This window comes from Paramisgurnus dabryanus, chromosome 21, assembly GCF_030506205.2.
Source record: "Paramisgurnus dabryanus chromosome 21, PD_genome_1.1, whole genome shotgun sequence".
Lineage (NCBI taxonomy): Eukaryota > Metazoa > Chordata > Actinopteri > Cypriniformes > Cobitidae > Paramisgurnus > Paramisgurnus dabryanus.
The window spans coordinates 6,718,253-6,737,254 of NC_133357.1; the positions used below are offsets into that span (position 1 = coordinate 6,718,253).

At 36.4% G+C, this 19,002-nt stretch overlaps 1 protein-coding gene across 2 annotated transcripts in view; it reads left to right on the plus strand.

Moving 5' to 3' along the window:
• Positions 1 to 5,035: 5,035 nt before the first annotated feature.
• Positions 5,036 to 19,002, plus strand: part of LOC135750271 (interferon-induced very large GTPase 1-like) — a 61,311-nt gene continuing 47,344 nt past the window's right edge. Inside the window, exons 1-3 of one of the 2 annotated variants that reach the window (XM_065269062.1) lie at positions 11,095 to 11,170; positions 11,326 to 11,373; positions 11,535 to 12,632. In XM_065269062.1, the coding sequence (XP_065125134.1) occupies position 11,373; positions 11,535 to 12,632 (1,099 nt within the window). In that variant the 5' untranslated portion in view covers positions 11,095 to 11,170; positions 11,326 to 11,372. Of the gene's footprint in view, positions 5,089 to 11,094; positions 11,171 to 11,325; positions 11,374 to 11,534; positions 12,633 to 19,002 lie in introns of those variants that run through there. The other variant, XM_065269063.2, reaches the window with a different exon arrangement.

A 19,002-nucleotide genomic window follows, 5' to 3' on the forward strand; every position in this document is an offset into this window, starting at 1 on the left:
GTACATGTTAGACTGAGTGTGACAGAGAAACGGGAAATAATCCACCAACAAATGAAAGAGTAATTTCTGAAATTTCATAATAAGCACTGAGGTGCTGAGGTCTCTCTCTTTCGCGTGCGCGCTCGCTCTCTGTGCTCATGCAGCTGAGTCTCTGGCATGCAGAAGTCTCTCCAACTGTGCGCAAGATACTGTGCTGCCAAATAAAGAAAAGAGTACCCGAACATATTAATGCTGTTCGTTGTTATAAAGTTTAAGTTTACTCGCGTTTATATCAGTGACGCGTGCGCAGCTGTTGCGATGTAGTTTGACGCGATGTTAGCTCACAGTACACACATCTGTTGGTTAAGAAAGACGCAACGGTAAATGTGCAAGTCAAAGCGCGACAAGACCATCTCTAATGATCATCCCCTGATCGCACCATTTATATTTATAATCTCCTTATCTAAAGATCTTATATACATGTATGTTCCCTTCTGTTCTGTTTTGTAAATATTCATATGTGTTAGTTTTACATGCGTAGTATGCATAAATACTAAATACAATGCATACTATATTTTCAATAGCCTACAAAATAAATAACTGATTAAAAAACAAGATTCTGTCTATAAGACTTATCTTTTGTTATCATTAATGCATTTTCACTTTAAAACTAACTTTAACTTATTATATTTTTAAAACTGTGCTGAGCATTTAGTGAGTGAGTGGCAATTTTCTGCAAATTTGTATATTCCAAAAACTATATAGATATAAAGCTTATAAACATATATACTCTCACACATTTTGGTTTTATTTTCACCATAAGTTGCTGTGTGTGGTTGTTAAATAAACTGTCTTGTGTTTATGCTCAAGTGGCTCAGTGATATGTTAAATTAGTGATATTATGGTGGTTTCTGGGTCATTGAGGGAAAACTCACTGTTGGATGTATTGAAAGAAACTAATGCATTTTGTGATGTAGATTACCTAGATATTACACTTTATTTTTAATAAGACTATAAATTGAGGGTATGGGGGGCCTCCAAAACCTCTCAGCCCCAGGGCCTCACATTAGGTTAAAGTCGCCATGAAACGGAAGTAGCGATTGCCTTATTTTCCCCGTGGTGACGTATATCCGAATGAAACGGCTTTTGAGATGAAATAAGGCAGGGCTGGATTTGAATTTGTCCATCGAGATCTGATTGGATCGTTTGAAGTTGGGTCGTGTTGCTAATTGCTAATCACTGCGATCTTCTCCCGGACCCCGCCCACCTGCCATACTTTTGACCGGAAGTGAAGAGAGATCGTTTTGAGGAGGGGAGGAGATTTGCATTTTTGATTAAAGATTATGAGCACACACGAATTTTTAAAAAATAATGAAGCTCACAGATAAGTCATTTGTTAATAATACCACACTATTAAAAATACATATATAGTTTTTCATTTCAATTTCATTGCGACTTTAAGGCGGCCCTGCTTGTATTTCTCACGCTGAAAAAATAAGAAAACTTTTCCCACTCTATACAATTAATGAACGAGGCACAGGAGAGAAGTTCTCTGCCGAGTTCATATCTGTCGAGCCGCGGACACGGTCACACTAGACATCCTGATATAATTGTCACCTACCAGCCAATCAGAAATCAGAATTTGTTGTTTCTGGGTAAATTTCGTGATCCTGCTGCAAGCACATTCGTTACTAGGCAACATAGATTCTCACGTCACACAGACGAAGTGGCAGTTGGAAGAGAAGAATCCGATGAAAGCGGTAGGTAACGCATTCTTTTTTATAGCAATTTGATTTTACGATTCTTGGATGACATCACAAAAATGTGATCAAAGATAATAAAAACTGTTGTTGGGAAATATAGCCGAGGTAAATTATTATTGATTAAAAAAATCGAACTGCTTTGCAATCAGAATTAGCTTTAACTTTAGGAAAGTACTAAACACTAGAGGCTACCTGAAACAATCCCAGGTGAAAAATATTATAGGAAATACTATAGTGTTTTTGAACCATACTAATACTGCCGTCCAAAGCGAAAGCGCAGTAACTACACACTTGGTCGAAATTGAGTTAAGGCTTGAAATGAGCTTTATGACATCTGTTCTGTCTTGTGACAAAGTCTCCTGGTTCAATTTGGTCCCGTTTCAGAGAAATGAGGGTGTCAAAATTGCAGTAACTACAAAATCCATGCTAATACCAAGGCAAACCGCAGTAAGTGATGTTACTGCGTTCTGGCTTTGTTTTTCCAGCTTTGATACCGCAGATACTGCGGTTTCCCCCGATCGTAACACACAGAAACAACAAACCATGGCACAATCCCGCGGCCAAATGATGGTTGAACTCGCGTTAAAACGCAAAAAAACAAATACTGGTAAGGAAGATAGCTAAATAATACCTCATGCTAAGGCAAATTACAGCTTTATAAGTAGTTAACATTGACTAGCCAGCTGCTAGCAAGTTTTGACCTACCTGTGCTCGTCCATTGAAGGCAATATCCTCTGCCAATAATGATATAATCCGATTCAAGCGCATTGGTGTTTGTTGATTCGAACATCTCTCCACTTTTTAGGCAGCTAATCAAATTGTATTGACAGGGGTTACTCCTTCAAAAGTTTGATAAGAGTCTGGTAAAGTTTTATTGTTAGGCAAAGATAGCGGAGCCCAGTCAAACTGACGAGCGCAGCCGGGCCAGCAGAAAGCACACAATGTGGAAAAAGTACACTTCCATAATAAGTGCTCTTTCTCCACGAACTAATTTTGTAGGCTACTTACTATTAAAACATTTAGTTTAGTACTTCTTAAGCTAATCTTAAAAATATCTAAGTTTACATAACTGTGCTACTTTGAGATGAAAATTAACTAAAATGCTCAGGGCAAGTTCTGCAATGTTGCTGTTCAGTTGGCTCATTTGGGGCAATTTTTTATATATTTGTATTTTTGAAATAAAACAATGTATTTAATTTCTATGACTTTGTCTTTAATTAGATATTTGTGCTAATCAATTATAAACAATATATTAAATTTAACTGCTACCAAAAACCTGAGAGAATTGGTTGGGGCCGAGGGGTCGCTGCTGCAAATATTTAAGTGGCTCCTCCCCTAACAGATGAAATCTCACTCCAAACTTTTGATAAAACTTGAGAGCCCTGAACATATCAACATAAATAAAGCCAGCAAACATTAAAACAGTCATCTTTTTTAGTAAATATTAACCAAAGAAGTGAACATGTCGCAATCCATGCTGGGAACTATTCAGACCATTGTTGTTTTTTTTTAATGGCTTGTTCAAATTACTCAGTTTGGCAAGTTGGGTAAACAAATTGGACAAAAACTTAAAACTCCAGTCAACAAATGATATTTGTTTGCAGGATGATTATGCTTATTTCATTCAGTGAACACAAATTAATGAATTAATGCCCTTCAACAAGAAAAACTTTGTTTTTTGTTAAAAGGACATTTTGAAGTTGGATTTTTGCCATGTGCTTCACAAAATGGCTACGACAGATGTCATATTTTTTGGCTGGAAAGGCATCATGGGAAATCACATGGCTCTATAGTTACTTAAAATGTTATGCTAGATTCACTTAATTTTAATGCAATTGTTATAGTAGTTTTCATTACTTATGTTTTTTCATTTTATTTTTGGATACATTTAAGTTCACCTGGTAACTTAACTTTTTGTGTTACACATACTAAATATGTTAAGTAGAGGTTGAAAAGTTATAAATAGTAAGTTTTTCACGTTTAATCTAATTACTTTAATAAGTTATGGTTGTTCATCCAACTAATCGTTTTTTAGAGGGCCAGATAGCATTGCAATTTCATCTGCTGTTGTGGTTTGGTTTCTCAGCAAGTCAAATAATGATGTTCAATATTTGTTCAAATTTGGTAAAATCGAACTAGTTTGACAGTCCAGGGGTGCGTTTCCCAAAAGTATTATTAATCAACTACAGTATGTTCACAAATTTCATCATTACAGCAATGATTTGTGTTTCCTGAAACCATTGTTCCAACGGAAGTTAACAAACTGCATTGCAAGCTTATGTAGTCTGAACAGCTCTCGTGTGGTTTGTTAATCTGACATGTATAGACCACAAAGACCATGCATTTGAGAAAAATAAGCATGCAACATGCAGTGAATTTTAAATTGAAGCACTGCTTTTGAAGAGTGTGACAACACTAAAGTGGCATAAGAGAGAATTTGTGATTGAATAAAACTTTGGAAATGAAGTGAAACAATTGAGAACAAATATAAAAGAAACGTTTTTAGATGTCATGTTCGTTTTTTTGCTGCACATTATTTAGATCTTGAATATATTAATTAGGCATATATTAATTAATTACAATATATTAATTACTTCCTGTAATAGTATTTGATATAAAAGTTAGTCAAGACTTATATTTTGGATGTTTTTGCTTGTGAGCGCACCCAGACGCTGGCGTCTGCCGTCAGAATAAAGTAATGTAACATTATCAAAAAGGGAAAAATCTCTGAAAAGTGACAAAGATGCAGCACAGAATTGATAAAATTGTTGATTTTAAACAGATAAAAAAAGTAAAAGATTAATGGAAGCTTTTTTTTATTTTAAGGCATGCAAAATCCATTTGGCTCAAAAAACGAGGGGGCACGTGCCCCCTCAGTTTCAATGGGCATGACGCCTCTGGGTGCAAATAATTCTGCTTCTGATTTTTTCAGATCAGAGGGTTTCAAACTGTGCTCCGGGCACCCTCAGGGGTCCCCCAGAAGGTTCTAAGGGGGCCACACAAAAATACAAAAGAAAATAGACAAATGCAAAAAATGTTAAAGGGTATTGAATAGCCAATTATTTAAATTTAAGAGTGATATTTGGGATGTTCACACCCACTATAACACTTGGGCCAAATACAGGAAAATGTAAGTAGTCAACGTTTTGTAAGTGTAAATACAGCAAGTGTATGTGTTTGGACAAAGCCAGAATCACTAAGTCCACTTTAGCGTATATCCCCTTCCTGCTCAGGAAGTAGAGAGCAGTGAACACTGTGTGAGAGTCAGTTTCTCTTTTAGAGGTTCACCTCAACAAGATAACGGTTCAAGGTTACTTTATTGAAGATGAAATGGCGTCAAGTTTGGGTAAATATAAATATATGTGTGTCAATTTGCTGTATATTCATTGGTTTACTTGGTTTAGTTTAAGTTATATTTCTTTATCCGTGTTTAACCATATTTAGCATGTATTTGAAAAATATTTTTGGCTAGAGAAATGTATTTTTTGCCGTATGGGTCTCTCAAGCCTCTTTACTACAGGAAGTATATTTATTAGCACAACATGTTAGTGATTGCAGTTAAAACATATGCAAGCAGCTGTGATATCTTTCATAATGTAATAATTTAACCCTGATAGCAGATACATCTCGGAGATGTCTATTTGATGTCTGCGTTTACATCTGCAAGATGTATTTTTGATTGTTTCTCATCTGCAATACATATTTGAGACGTTTCTAAAAAATGTAGGCATATTAAAGGCATCTGCAAGACATTTTTTAATTTAGAATGTATGTAAAACAGCTCTTTCTAAGATCTATATCGGATGTTTTTACACCGATCTTTAGCAGACATCTTACCTGTGCTATAATGAATCTGAGGGAGAACAGTCAGCCATTTTGTGATTGTTTAAAGTACAACATGTTTCAGTTTCAGGCAGGGCCGCTGGAAGTCATTTTGAACAGGGGGTGCTGTGATTTTTTTTTTTAACAAAAAAAACCTACGAGCCTATAGGCCTATTTAAAATACATTTTAAAAATAAATACATTGAGTTTTCAATACTTTTTTGTCATATGCACTTCAGTGCACACAGCCAGAGTCTGAAACACACAGGGCCCTATATTTTAACGATCTAAGCGCAGGGTCTAAAGCACACAGCGCAAGGTCTAAATGGGTATGTCCGAATGCACTTTTGCTAATTTAACGACGAAAATGGTTTGTGCGCCGAGCACATGGTCGAAAATGGTTGGTCCTATTTTTTTTTTTTTAATGATTAATGGGAGTATTTTGGTCATAACGTGCAATAAATCAATGATAGTCTCAGCTCTCATCCCCTTTAAAAGCCAGTTGCGCTGGCGCTATCTCTAATCCCTAGATGATGGACCCCAGTTTAAGATTAATGTTAAATAATTGTGTTGTTTTTCACTTTTATTGAAATTGTTATTTTTTTCATTAAAACCTTTAAACATTTAAAACCCGTTTTCTTTAAATGTATGGCTATCCAATATCAACAAAAAATAATTTACAAGTATGTAAGAAAAGGTTTGTACTGTAAAAATACTTTATTTGTAACAAACAGGAGATAAAAAATTTACAAACGGCCCTCCGCAAGGTTCAGCACTTGGACAGCGTCATTTTTTTTAAGCATTACTTAAAAATGTTTTCCATCTAACCATATCCACAGGTACAGAGTCATCATATACAATAAATCCGTGAGGTAGCATTTAAAAAAAAACATTTAAAAACAGATGCATTTGTTTAAAGCAAATCATTTATTTACTTACCAGGCTACAGGTGAAGCAGCTCTTTGCGCCTTCTAATGTCTCATAATTAGTCCTCATTTATGTCCAAGAGACTCAATAATAATCTTTTACATTCAATCCTTTAATCTTTCATATTTTAAATCGTTTTGTGCTGCTGCGCATTCATGTATGTGTTAAGCAAACCCACGTTGTCGTCCCGTTTAGGCGCATTTTACTAATGCGCTCTTTAAATAACAAAAAAACATATTGCGCCATTGACTTTAGAGCAGGTTTCAGTTGGTCAATGTCCTAGTCTTATTTTAGTTGCCTCAAAATGGCAACGCGCCAACAATGCACCTGAACACACCTCATTTTCAGACCAGAACGCCCATGGGCGCAAAAGGAGGCAAAATGCATTTGCTATTTAAACAACGCGGAGCTAAACGTGAAAATTATAATTGCGCAGGGTGGAAACTAGCAAAAGAATTGCGTCGCGCATTGCGCTGCATTGCGCCGCATTGCGCCGGGTGTAAGATAGAGCCCACAGACATCATCAGTTCTCAGATAAATAGGCCTATATGCGCTATTAATCAGAAGCAGAAATACTTTTAATAATCCCAGGGGGAATTACTTTCGTTACAACTTCAGATATACATACATATATTTACATAAAACATATAATATTATAACAACATATAATATTAATTAAATTTCACAATTTTCAATGTCCATGCGGACAAACATATTTTAATTTCGTTTTTAAGTTAGGATCTCATGTCGATTAACAGTGGTAAAATATTCTCACAGTAACATACAGTACATTTTTATATAGATTTTTTTTTACTAAATAGTATTATTACTGTCTGTTTTTAAACTTATAAATAATTCATAATAATGGTATTAGTTATTTTATAAAGAAATATATGGTGTATTATTACATGTTTAGAATATATTAGGCTTTATATAAGGTTTGTACTCTAAAAATACTTTGTTACAGAATTTACAAACGTTCTCATCTCACCAAATCCACAGGTACAGAGTCATTATAATCCGTGGGGTAGCATTTTAAAAACATTTAAAAATAGATGCATTTGTTTAAAGCAAAGCATTTATTTACTATACAGATGAAGCAGCTCTTTACGCATTCTAACGTCTCATAATCGGCATCATTTATGTCCAAGAAACTCAATAATTATCTTTTACATTTTAATCCTTTAATTTTTCATAAAGCGTTTTGGTTCTGTTGCGCATCAATGTATTTGATAAGCAAACCCGGGTTGTCAACCCGTTAATACTGTATGCGCATATTACTAACGCGCTCTTTACTATAGTAAAGACATTCGCGCCGCGCATTGCGCCGGTTGTATAAGTCCAAAGTCTCTCATGAGCTAGGAGACGAATGTCCAGGGAGTTCAGAATTTCCGTGTGGGCATGTGTTAGTCTTTTCTGGGCCATGGTGCTGTGTACCCAAGTCTTCAAAAGATGCAAGGCGGAGAAAGTGCGCTCGGATGAGGCCACGGAGATGGGCAGGCACAGACAGTAATGAAATTAAAATCCAAAATAATTTCCTTATATTCCTAATATTCATAAGTAAAATATAAATTGTGTAAAATATTTTTACTTAAAAAAAATCCCTCTTGCCAACAGGGGGTTCTGCAGCACCCGCAGCACCCCCACTTCCCGCGGCCATGGTTTCAGGCGCTTTATAGACAGGACCGATATTTGTACATTACTAAAGCATTTACAGTTGAGTGGTGTACAGTAAAACATCGCAAAACAATAACAGTGCAGAAGAATGTAGATTACACAAATAATAACTCATACTGTTTGTAACTGTTGTATATGTAAGACAATGTTACATGTACATTTTTTACAGTGTACTTAATAGGGTGTAGACACAGACTGGCTTCTGATAATTGCTGTCTTTGACACAAACTCTTTAGTGTACTATATTGTCACTTGTGTTTCAATCACAGTTTATGAACACATCATGATTTCTTTTTCTGTGTTTCTCCTTCTCTTAAAGAGGGTGTGACCACTGACTCGAAACATGATCAGTCTTTGTACACAGATAGTCTGTCAAGATGTACAATACAGTACTCTAAAAAATGATATATTGGATTTACTTAAAATATATATACACCATTTTTGCATTACACTTTTTAAGTATTCCCAACTTTGATAGTTTTACTTAAAATTAACAAGAAAACCTGTGTTTTATATATGTCAGGCTCAGAGAAAACAGAAGATCCCGATGCAGATAACAGAAAGTTTTTATTTAAATAATAATGAGTGCAAACAGACAATGGCACGTCTGGGCATAAAGCCACACCAGGGCAGACGGCTGAGGAGGGGAGCACACACATGCACCGGGGAGGTAAACCACACACGTTCGGGCTCCGGCCAGACAGCGAACGGTGGGAGAGAGTTTATGTGGGGGCCAACTACAGAAGGCCAGGAATAATGTAACAGTCCGGCTACAGGCACTCGAGGCAGATGGGAAGAGGGGATCCTGCGGCAGGCAGAGAGAGAGAGAGAGAGAGAGAGAGCGTTAGTGGTGCTGAAGGGAGAGGCCTGGCAGCTTCAGTGCTGAAGGACCCTCCTGCTGGACAGCGGCAAAGCCGCGGCGAGTGTGCGCTGCTGCAAGCACAAGAGGCAGTCAGTAAAGCAGGCAGACAGTAAAGCAGGCAGATGGAGAGTAGTCCGTAACTGGAGGATGAGAAACAGTTCAGAGAGCCGTCGAGTAAACCAAGTCCACAGCAAAACTCCCGGGTAGCAGAGAGCACAGACTGGGGTAGGAGAGATTAAATCTATAAACTGGAAACAGAGACAGGACAGGACAGGACAGGACAGGACTAGAAACTAGCAGAGCTAGTAAATTGGCGAGTACACACAAAGACGAACTTGCAAAGAACGAAAGACACACAGGGATTAAATACTAAACCATTGGGCATGAAAATAAGCTGCAGGTGAGGGACGCAGGTGAAGGAAATGACACTAATGACACCTGTGGCAAAAACGCGCACGTGTGAAACTGACAACACAGAAACACAAACAGAGAAACAAAAATACAGCAGTCAATTAAACCAAAGTCATGACAATATACTTACATTTTTAAGTAAAGAATGTTGATGAACTCAAATATTTAAGTTCATATAACACATATTTTCTTGTTTTTTTTAAGTAAAATTATTCCAAGTTGGGATTACTTAAAAAGTGTGATGCAAAAACGGAGCATTTTATATATTTTAAGTAAATCCAACACATCATTTTTTTTTAGTGTGAAGTTAAAGCAATTTAGTATACCCAATTCAGCAAACCTGCATGTTTTGTACTGTGGGAGTGTACACAGAAAGGTCTCCTGAACAAAGTCTTTGTGTGACTTAGCTCTTGCTTGAATCAGAGACCTTTTTGCTATGAGGAAACAATGATGCGCGCTAACCCACTGTGTTGCCCTCTACACTGAGCACACACTTCTCAATCATGGTAACAATGAACAAACATACTTTTTTCAAAATAACTCTAAATACAACATATAACTAACATCAACAACATATCAACATAAATAAAGCCAGCAAACATTAAAACAGTCATCTTTTTTAGTAAATATTAACCATAGAAGTGAACATGTCACAATCCATGCTGGGAACTATTCAGACCATTGTTTTTTTTTATTGGTTGTTCAGATTACTCAGTTTGGCAAGTTGGGTAAACAAATTGGACAAAAACTTAAAACTCCAGTCAACAAATGATATTTGTTAGCAGGATGATTATGCTTATTTCATTCAGTGAACACAAATTAATGAATTAATGCCCTTCAACAAGAAAAACTTTGTTTTTTGTTAAAAGGACATTTTGAAGTTGGATTTTTGCCATGTGCTTCACAAAATGGCTACGACAGATGTCATATTTTTTGGCTGGAAAGGCATCATGGGAAATCACATGGCTCTATAGTTACTTAAAATGTTATGCTAGATTCACTTAATTTTAATGCAATTGTTATAGTAGTTTTCATTACTTATGTTTTTTCATTTTATTTTTGGATACATTTAAGTTCACCTGGTAACTTAACTTTGTGTGATATTATACTACTGTGCTGAATTTAATGATTTATACTGTAGAAACATAAACAAGTCCTTTCTATACTGAACAATTAATTTTGAGCTTAAACAATTTGCATAATACTTTAAAGACATACATTTAAAGACATTTATTATTTTAAAGAAATATATTAGGACATAGACTTAAAATAGGCATTAGTACTTATGACTATATAAATACATTGCGTTGTGCATGTTGAACAGCACCCTGCTGGAAAAAACAGCATGACCACCAGCTAAACAAGCACCAAACCAGCATGGACCAGCATAAGAATAATATTGGTCTATGATGTTTTTTTCAGCAGTGCCACCCCTCCTGGAAAAACCAGCATATCAGCAAGACCAGCATATGTTGTGTTTTGGTGCTGGTTTGCTAGTGACCACCAGCTAAACCAGCATCAAACCAGCATAGACCAGCATAATTCCCATGCTGGTCCATGCTGGTTTGATACTGGTTTGCTGCCATTTTGTGTAACAGCAGCAGCTCCAGGAACATAACTGTACTTCTGACTTGTGTTTTGATCACAGATTGTGAAGACAATCCTTCTTCATGGGTCTGCCTATCTCTTAATGAGGGCGTGTCTACTGAGTCTGGACCTTGTCAAACAGGTTCTCATTTTTACCTGTCTATAGACTCTATATACAGATAACACAATAGTATAGTCTGCTATGAGTGCGGTCTTTCTAGGGTCAGATATTCTTTCATTTTCCCCTGCTCTATTGTGGAAAATAGTAAGTAATAAGTAATGTTTGCTTTATTTTAGATGCAGTCAGCACACAAAGGCAGAGTCCATTTGGTGATCGCCCTGACAGTAAGTCTAATAAATGATTTGTTGTATAACAACAAACTTTTTAAAATAAGTGGTATGAAAACCCATTATAACCTGGCAAATATACAAAACATACTTTATAAAGACACAATAATTAATTTTCAAATTATTTCTAGACTTAAATGATGTGATCTCTGCTCCAGTGAGTGATTTTAGGATTATTCTTCTGGGGAAGAGTGCATCAGAAAACAACAGAGTGAGAAACTTCATCCTAAAAAGATCAGCGTTTGAGAATGAAGATCCTCCAGATGATGTTAAGCAGCACAGTGAGAGAGTCAGAGGAAAACTGGAGGACAAACACATCACAGTCATTAATAATCCGCACCTGCTTCAGTTAAACCTCACAGATCATCAGATCAGTCATGAAGTGAAAGAGTGTGTGTTTCTGTCTGCTCCTGGACCTCATGTCATCATCCTCATCCTACAACATCATGACTTCAGTGAAGAGGACAGAAACAGAGTCAATAAAGTCCTGGAGAAATTCAGTGAACAAGCGAGTAAACGCACCATAGTGCTAACAGATGAAGAGAGAGAGAGTGAGGAAGAGAGATGTGACTCTATTCATCAGTTAATACAGGAATGTGGAGGTGGACATCTTCAGTTTGATGAAAAAAAATCAGAATGGCACTCTGAGTTATTTCAAAGGATTAGGAAAATACTTGAGAATGAAGAGGATTCATTTATTATCTGTGACTTGTATGAGGCATCAGTGAATAAAGGAAGATTAGTGGACGAAAGAATGTCAGTGGACGAAAAAACGTCAGTGGACGAAAAAACGTCAGTGGAGGAAAAAACGTCAGTGGAGGAAAAAACGTCAGTGGAGGAAAAAATGTCAGTGGAGGAAAAAACGTCAGTGGAGGAAAAAACGTCAGTGGATGAAAGAACGTCAGTGGACGAAAAAACGTCAGTGGACGAAAAAACGTCAGTGGACGAAAAAACGTCAGTGGACGAAAAACCGTCAGTGGACGAAAAAACGTCAGTGGAGGAAAGAACGTCAGTGGATGAAAGAACGTCAGTGGACGAAAAAATGTCAGTGGACGAAAAAACTTCAGTGGACAAAAAACTGTCAGTGGAGGAAAGAACGTCAGTGGAGGAAAGAACTTCAGTGGAGGAAAAAACGTCAGTGGACGAAAAAAAGTCAGTGGAGGAAAGAACGTCAGTAGAGAAAAGAACGTCAGTGGAGGAAAGAACGTCAGTGGACGAAGGAACGTCAGAAATTGTTGTTCAAAGGAACATCTTGGGTAAGTTTTATTTACATTTGTTAAAACCACTCAGCAATCACTACTATTAAATCATAACATTGGATTTTGTCTTAAGTCAGGTTACATTTAAAATGCCCAGGAACTACAACAACAACAGTAAGACATTATGCAACCAAAACATGACACTGATTCAGTTTTCATATTTGAATTTCCAGAGACTAGATCTCTACTTGTGGCCACTACTTGTGGCCAAAATACCATCATATCATCATAACATTTCTGGGAAGTTGCAAAAATGCATTGCGCCCTATCATATACAGACGCAAGTGTCTTTTGCTAGTTAAAACCCGGTGCAATTATCATTTTCACGTTTAAGTGTTTGAGGTCTACGCCGTAGCTACGCTGTAGGTTATCCATAGCTTCTGCCTGACGTGTACCTTGCCAAATTTTTAACAGTGCATCAGTTCAACGCAGACGCAAGCACTGTGATTGGTCCACTAGAACCCCTCCCATCAGGTTAAAAACTGCATCATAGGTATTTTGGGTTTACGACCAAGTTGATTACCGCTGTTTATTTACTTCAATAACTGCTGGTCTTCCCAAACATACACAACAATCTGCTGTTTCTTCTTCTTGTGAGTTAAACTTGCCAAGCTGCTTCTTCATTGAGGGTTGCGCTGCACCTGTGGTTACACACATGGATACTGCATATGTGTTTGCATGTCGACGCGAATGCATAAAGGGCTCGTTATACAGGGAGTGCAGAATTATTAGGCAAGTTGTATTTTTGAGGATTAATTTTATTATTGTACAACTACAGTGCTCTTGGTCAAATCAAAAGGTTAACAAACCCTCAAACCTGAACATTTAAGTAGTAAAAGTGAAATTTTGGCTTTCTTAAGAGAATATTTCTATGTACATCATTATTAGGCAACTATTAGTGTGCAGAATTATTAGGCAACTAAATGAAAAACAAAGATTTTACCATCTCACTTGTTTTTTTCACCTGTTAAAGTGAGAATAATAAACAAACAAACAAAAAAAACAATAAAAAAATATATATATAAACTCATTGACCAATATAGCCACCCTTCTTTTCGATAACAGTCACAAGCCTTCCATTCACGGATTCAGTCAGTTTCTTGATCTGATCTGAACCAACATTTTGTGCAGACGCAACCCCAGCCTCCCAGACACTGTTCAGAGAGGTGTACGGTTTACCTTCACTGTAAATGTCCTGCTTAAGAAGGGATCAAAAGGTCTCAGTAGGGTTTAAGTCAGGTGAAGAAGGGGCCATGTCATTAGTTTTTCATATCTAAGGCCTTTACTGGCCAGCCATGCAGTGGAGTACTTTGATGTATGTGATGAAGCGTTGTCTTGCATAAAAAAGTCTTCTTGAAAGATGCAGATTTTTTCCTGTACCACTGCTTGAAGAAAGTGTTCCGGTAAAAATAATACGCTGGATTTACTTAAAAATATAGTGTATCATTGTTACATCCACTTTTTTAAAGTAAGTTTTACATGAAAGTTTAACCAATTGCTTTAAAAAAATTAAGCTTAAAGAGTAACTAAACCCTAAACCAACTTTTTATAGTTAATGATCTCTAAGAATATGGCTTTATTAGTGCTTCATTGATTTGAGTAACTTTTTGGACATTTGTGTATAAAGTTTTTCAATGCTACAATATATGGTGTAAAAACGTCTAAGTGCTGCCCTCTTCAGGTTGAACGATGGCTACTGCAGGTGAATTTTCCTATTGAATGTTGCGGTACCACGTGACCAGTGTTAGAATTGAAGGGGGTCTGGGGGGGTCCCGGACCTGCTATAAGCCTCGAGGGACCCCCCATAAACCTGGTTTTTATTAAAGGGGCCATGGCACAATACTTTTTTAAGATGTCAAATAAATCTTTGGTGTCCCCAGAGCACATATGTGAAGTTTTAGCTCAAAATACCATATAAATAATTTATTATAGCATGTTAAAATTGCCACTTTGTAGGTGTGTGCAAAAATGTGCCGTTTTGGGTGTGTCTTTTAAAATGCAAATGAGCTGATGAAATCCAAACACTGATCATAACGATGGTGGTTTGTTGCAATTAAAACTCAATTGTGCTTTTCTCTGCACTAAATGGCAGTGCTGTGGTTTGATAGTGCAGATTAAGGGGTGGGATTATTATAATAAGAGCTCCTTATGACATCATAAGGAGAGCCAAATTTCAACTACCTATTTTTTCATGTGCTTGTAGAGAATGGTTAACCAAAACTTACTTACTGGGTTGATCTTTTTCACATTTTCTAGGTTGATAGAAGCCAGGGGCGTCGCTGGACCCCTTTTACTGGGGCACGTGCCCCAGTGTAAATCTTTTGTGCCCCGGTGTAAATCTCAAGTTTAAATTTTAGCAGTGAACTAGTGCAATCCTTTACAAAGACAATCGCGGCAAAAACGGATCTATATGCAATGTAGTTACCCAATTTACGCTTGTATAAGCGACGAAGCAGTTGCATTGACGCGTGCACGCACGTATCCATGTCCGCGCGCGTCTTTGAGTTCATTTACGCACAACCACATTCAAAATGTGATGCCACGCGATTGAGTTAGCTTAAAACACGACGAGACTAAAGTAAGTTTCTAAATAATAATGCTAATCATATTTTTACTCGATCATTATTGGCTTCTGTAGATGTACATCAGAAATATTTTGGAGAAATGATGAGTTTAAGGAATGTAAGACACACCCTCACTAAGTCAGGTCTCAAACATTAGGTGGAAAATCTCAGGAAAACCTCTTGTCAAGTCTACAGAATTGCATTGTTGCTGAGAAAATCCACAGATGTATGTGTTATACTGTTCTGTATTTTCAAATATGAAATTAATATTTAGTTTACTAATATTTAACTCTAGGACAGTAACTTGCATAACAGTTAGCAGTAACTATGACTGAGATTATTTAGTATAGCAGTCATAAAATGACTGGTTTCTTAAAATATTCTTGTAAGAATAAGTTATTAATCATTGCTATCATTGTATAATGTAGAAAATATAATAATGCTGTCATTATTTCCAAACATGTTATGCAATTTATGCCTCCAAACATGTTAATAATGTTAGGTATGATGAAGATTACACTTGTGTATCTTTTGCAGTAACTGTTGCACTGTAGAATAGTGGGTTAAGCAAACACTGTAAAAAGATTCCCGTAGAAATTACAGTATTACTGGCAGCTGGATGCCAGTAACTTACTGTAAATTTAAATTGATGTTATTTACTGACAACAATTTGTTCAAAGTTAAATGAACATTAAACATTAACAAGTCTTTGTCTTACAGAATAAAAATATAAAATAACAGACTCATGCAAAGCATTCTGGGAACCAAAAATCCTCATCAACCTTTTTCTGGGTTTTTCCTTCAGATTTGTTTCCCAGAATGCTTTGCTTGAGGCTGTTATTTTAGTTTTATTCTGTAAAGATACAGACTTGCTAATGTTTGATTTTCATTTAACTTTGAACAAACTGTTGCAGGTAATTAACATAAATTTAAATCTACAGTAAGTTACTGGCATCCAGCTGCCAGTAATACTGTAAATTCTACGGAATCTTTTTACAGTGAAATACATTGTAAGTGTTGCACACTTCTTGCACACAGCAGGCTTTCAAAAAAAGTCAGCAAAAAATGGGGGGCCTGTGCCCCAGTAGATCTTTATGTCTAGCAACGCCCCTGATAGAAGCACTGGGGATCCAATCAAAGCGCTTAAACATGGAAAAAGCCATGGCCCCTTTAAAATTAAAATACAACATGAATTTAAAATTCTCATGTTGCGCTGTCACAAAACAAAAGGCTACTGTCTGTTAGTTGTCCCAATTTCGCAATAAACTAATTCAAATGATTTCAGTCTGAAATAAATATAAACTCGCAAGTGCGCCTCCCGCTGTTTTCTGGAGGAATTGACAGACGAGTTAATGTCTCTGTCTGCGTGTCGTGTAGATTATATTCACCTCAGTGACGGTAAGAATATTTAGTAATCTTTAGGGTTAGGGTTTTTATAATTCTTTTCAAACTATTATCTCATAACAGTGGCGAGGCTACACACTCAAATTGACAGCTGGTCCACCAAGTCAAGAAACACAAAATATTTTATTGGGAAAGCAGAAGATATCACGCATAAATTATAATAAATTAGCCTATAGTCTTTTTAAAACGAATCGCTCAAATACGCATCATTAAGAAATAAATAACTATTTATAGAAAGCTTATCTTTTACATGTGTGGTTTTAAACCTTGCAAATGTTAAAATGCAAGCGATTTTAAACAATTTGAGTGCAAGATGTTAAAGTAAGCTCAGCTGTGTTGTGTGTGCACAGGCAATGGCGCGCACACATACTCAAATGGACGCACACTCATAAGCGGACGCACGGAGACGCACGATTCTAAAGCATGCAAACACAAAATTATATTAAAATATCACAGTCTTGGCACGTATTCTCATAAAAACATTCAGTTATGTCTTAAAGTGAGTGCAAACAGTTCAGAAAGAAGTCAAATCTTTGTGTTGGTCTGAAAGTAGCAGTTCTTATCTGCTTATGTTTGTGTCATTTATGTTTAAACAACAGAAAAGAACGAAAAATCACTTCTGTATCTTTAAAAATATGAATTATATTTAATTTATATAATAAAGAAGACAGTGTTAATGTTTGGATTCTACCTAAATACTACTGTTAGATTTGACTTTATTTGTACTTTGTTCTTTTCTATTTTTATATGCTCATCATTTCTTAATTTGTTCTTATTTTATTTTTCTAGCCCCAGTTTTGCTGATCCGAAAATTATTCGATCTATGATTTAAAAAACGCAATGTAATCCATTTAACCACTATTAGTAAAATTATGTAATTTGAGAGTAGGCATTGAGGTCCACCCTATTTCACCCCTATTCTGTTTAAAATTTTTGGCCTTGCAGTGTTTCACACTAATTTGAGGGGTTTGTGTTAAGGGTAATTTGGGTTTTCTTTGATTAAAACCAGGATCAGATGATTGTTGATCCAGGATCACATCTTACTTTGTCAAATCACAGCGACCCTATAATGAGGGGGGTGGGGCTTGGCCAGGGGGTGGGGCTTAGGTAGGGGACCCCCATAAGCTTTGACATAATTTGAACACTACGCGTGACGTAAGTGGTACAACCCTACGTAAGCAATTTAAAGCTCACCATGCCCTTGTTACGATCTCCCCACACCCTTTGTACGAGCTCAGTTCATCCCCTCTATCTACGTCGGGGTCTGCCCACTTTTCTTGCTTTTTTCAGTCAGGCTCTGAACAGGGGTTTAGTTACGCTTTAAATTGCTTAAAACTCCATGTAAAACTTACTTAAAAATTGCAATTGCTTAAATTGCTTAAAATTCCATGTAAAACTTACTTAAAAAAGTGGATGCAAAAATGATGCACTATATTTTTTTTTTTTTTTTTTAGTAAATCCAGCGAGTTGGATTATTTGTTTCAGTGTACAAACAAAGATATTATTAACTGTGTTGCTTTGGGAGCTATTCTTCCAAACATAGTAAGGAGTGTTAAAATATTCATCACACACTTGAGGTATTCTTCCAATCACAACGCACTGGATAGCTGGTAAATCAGAGCACACCACACCTTTCAGAACAGTGAGCTTCATTTAAATCGAAACGTTTCAGAAAGGCGGGGCATAGAGGAGCACATTGCATAACATCAAATACAAAAAATAATGTTCTTTTTATCAACATCATATGACCCCTTTTACTAAAAGTAAATGTTTCGTGTTTGTTGTTAACATGCAAAAACTCTAAAAATAGTATGTGCGCATGTTTTTAACAAAAGCATGCAGTAAAATGAAGTCTATCTGGTCATCACCCTAGCTGCGCGCGCATTTAGGCAACAGAAGTGGTGTTATTCCCCATTCCCTAAGTTTATTAAAATGGTTTCCTAGCATCAAAATGGCTGGTTGTTGCATTTGGTTGCTCTAATATAATATACTAATATACGTATATGTTTATGGGAAAATTATTTTTGGCCATCTGCTAACGTCTTCTATCCACTCCCCAATAGTACACAGATCTGGTAGCTGTGTTGAAAAAGTTGATAAAGTCAACTTTTTAATATAACTTTCTCTTTCTGTGTTGCTTCATTGCTGATTCTTGCCATACTTCCGTTGCCTAAATGTGCTCGCATATGCTACCACGTCATTATTGTGAACAAACAGTAAAATGGTCTATAGAAACTAATATATAACTTGGTACAGTTACACACAAGCACATCTAAGACACACCAATCACTTTTCAAATGATTTCTAAACTTAAGGGTAGATTGTAGATTTTTCGGAATTGTTTAATATCTGATCACTCAGGGAATTTAAGCTAGTAGAGTAAATATATGTAAATGTTA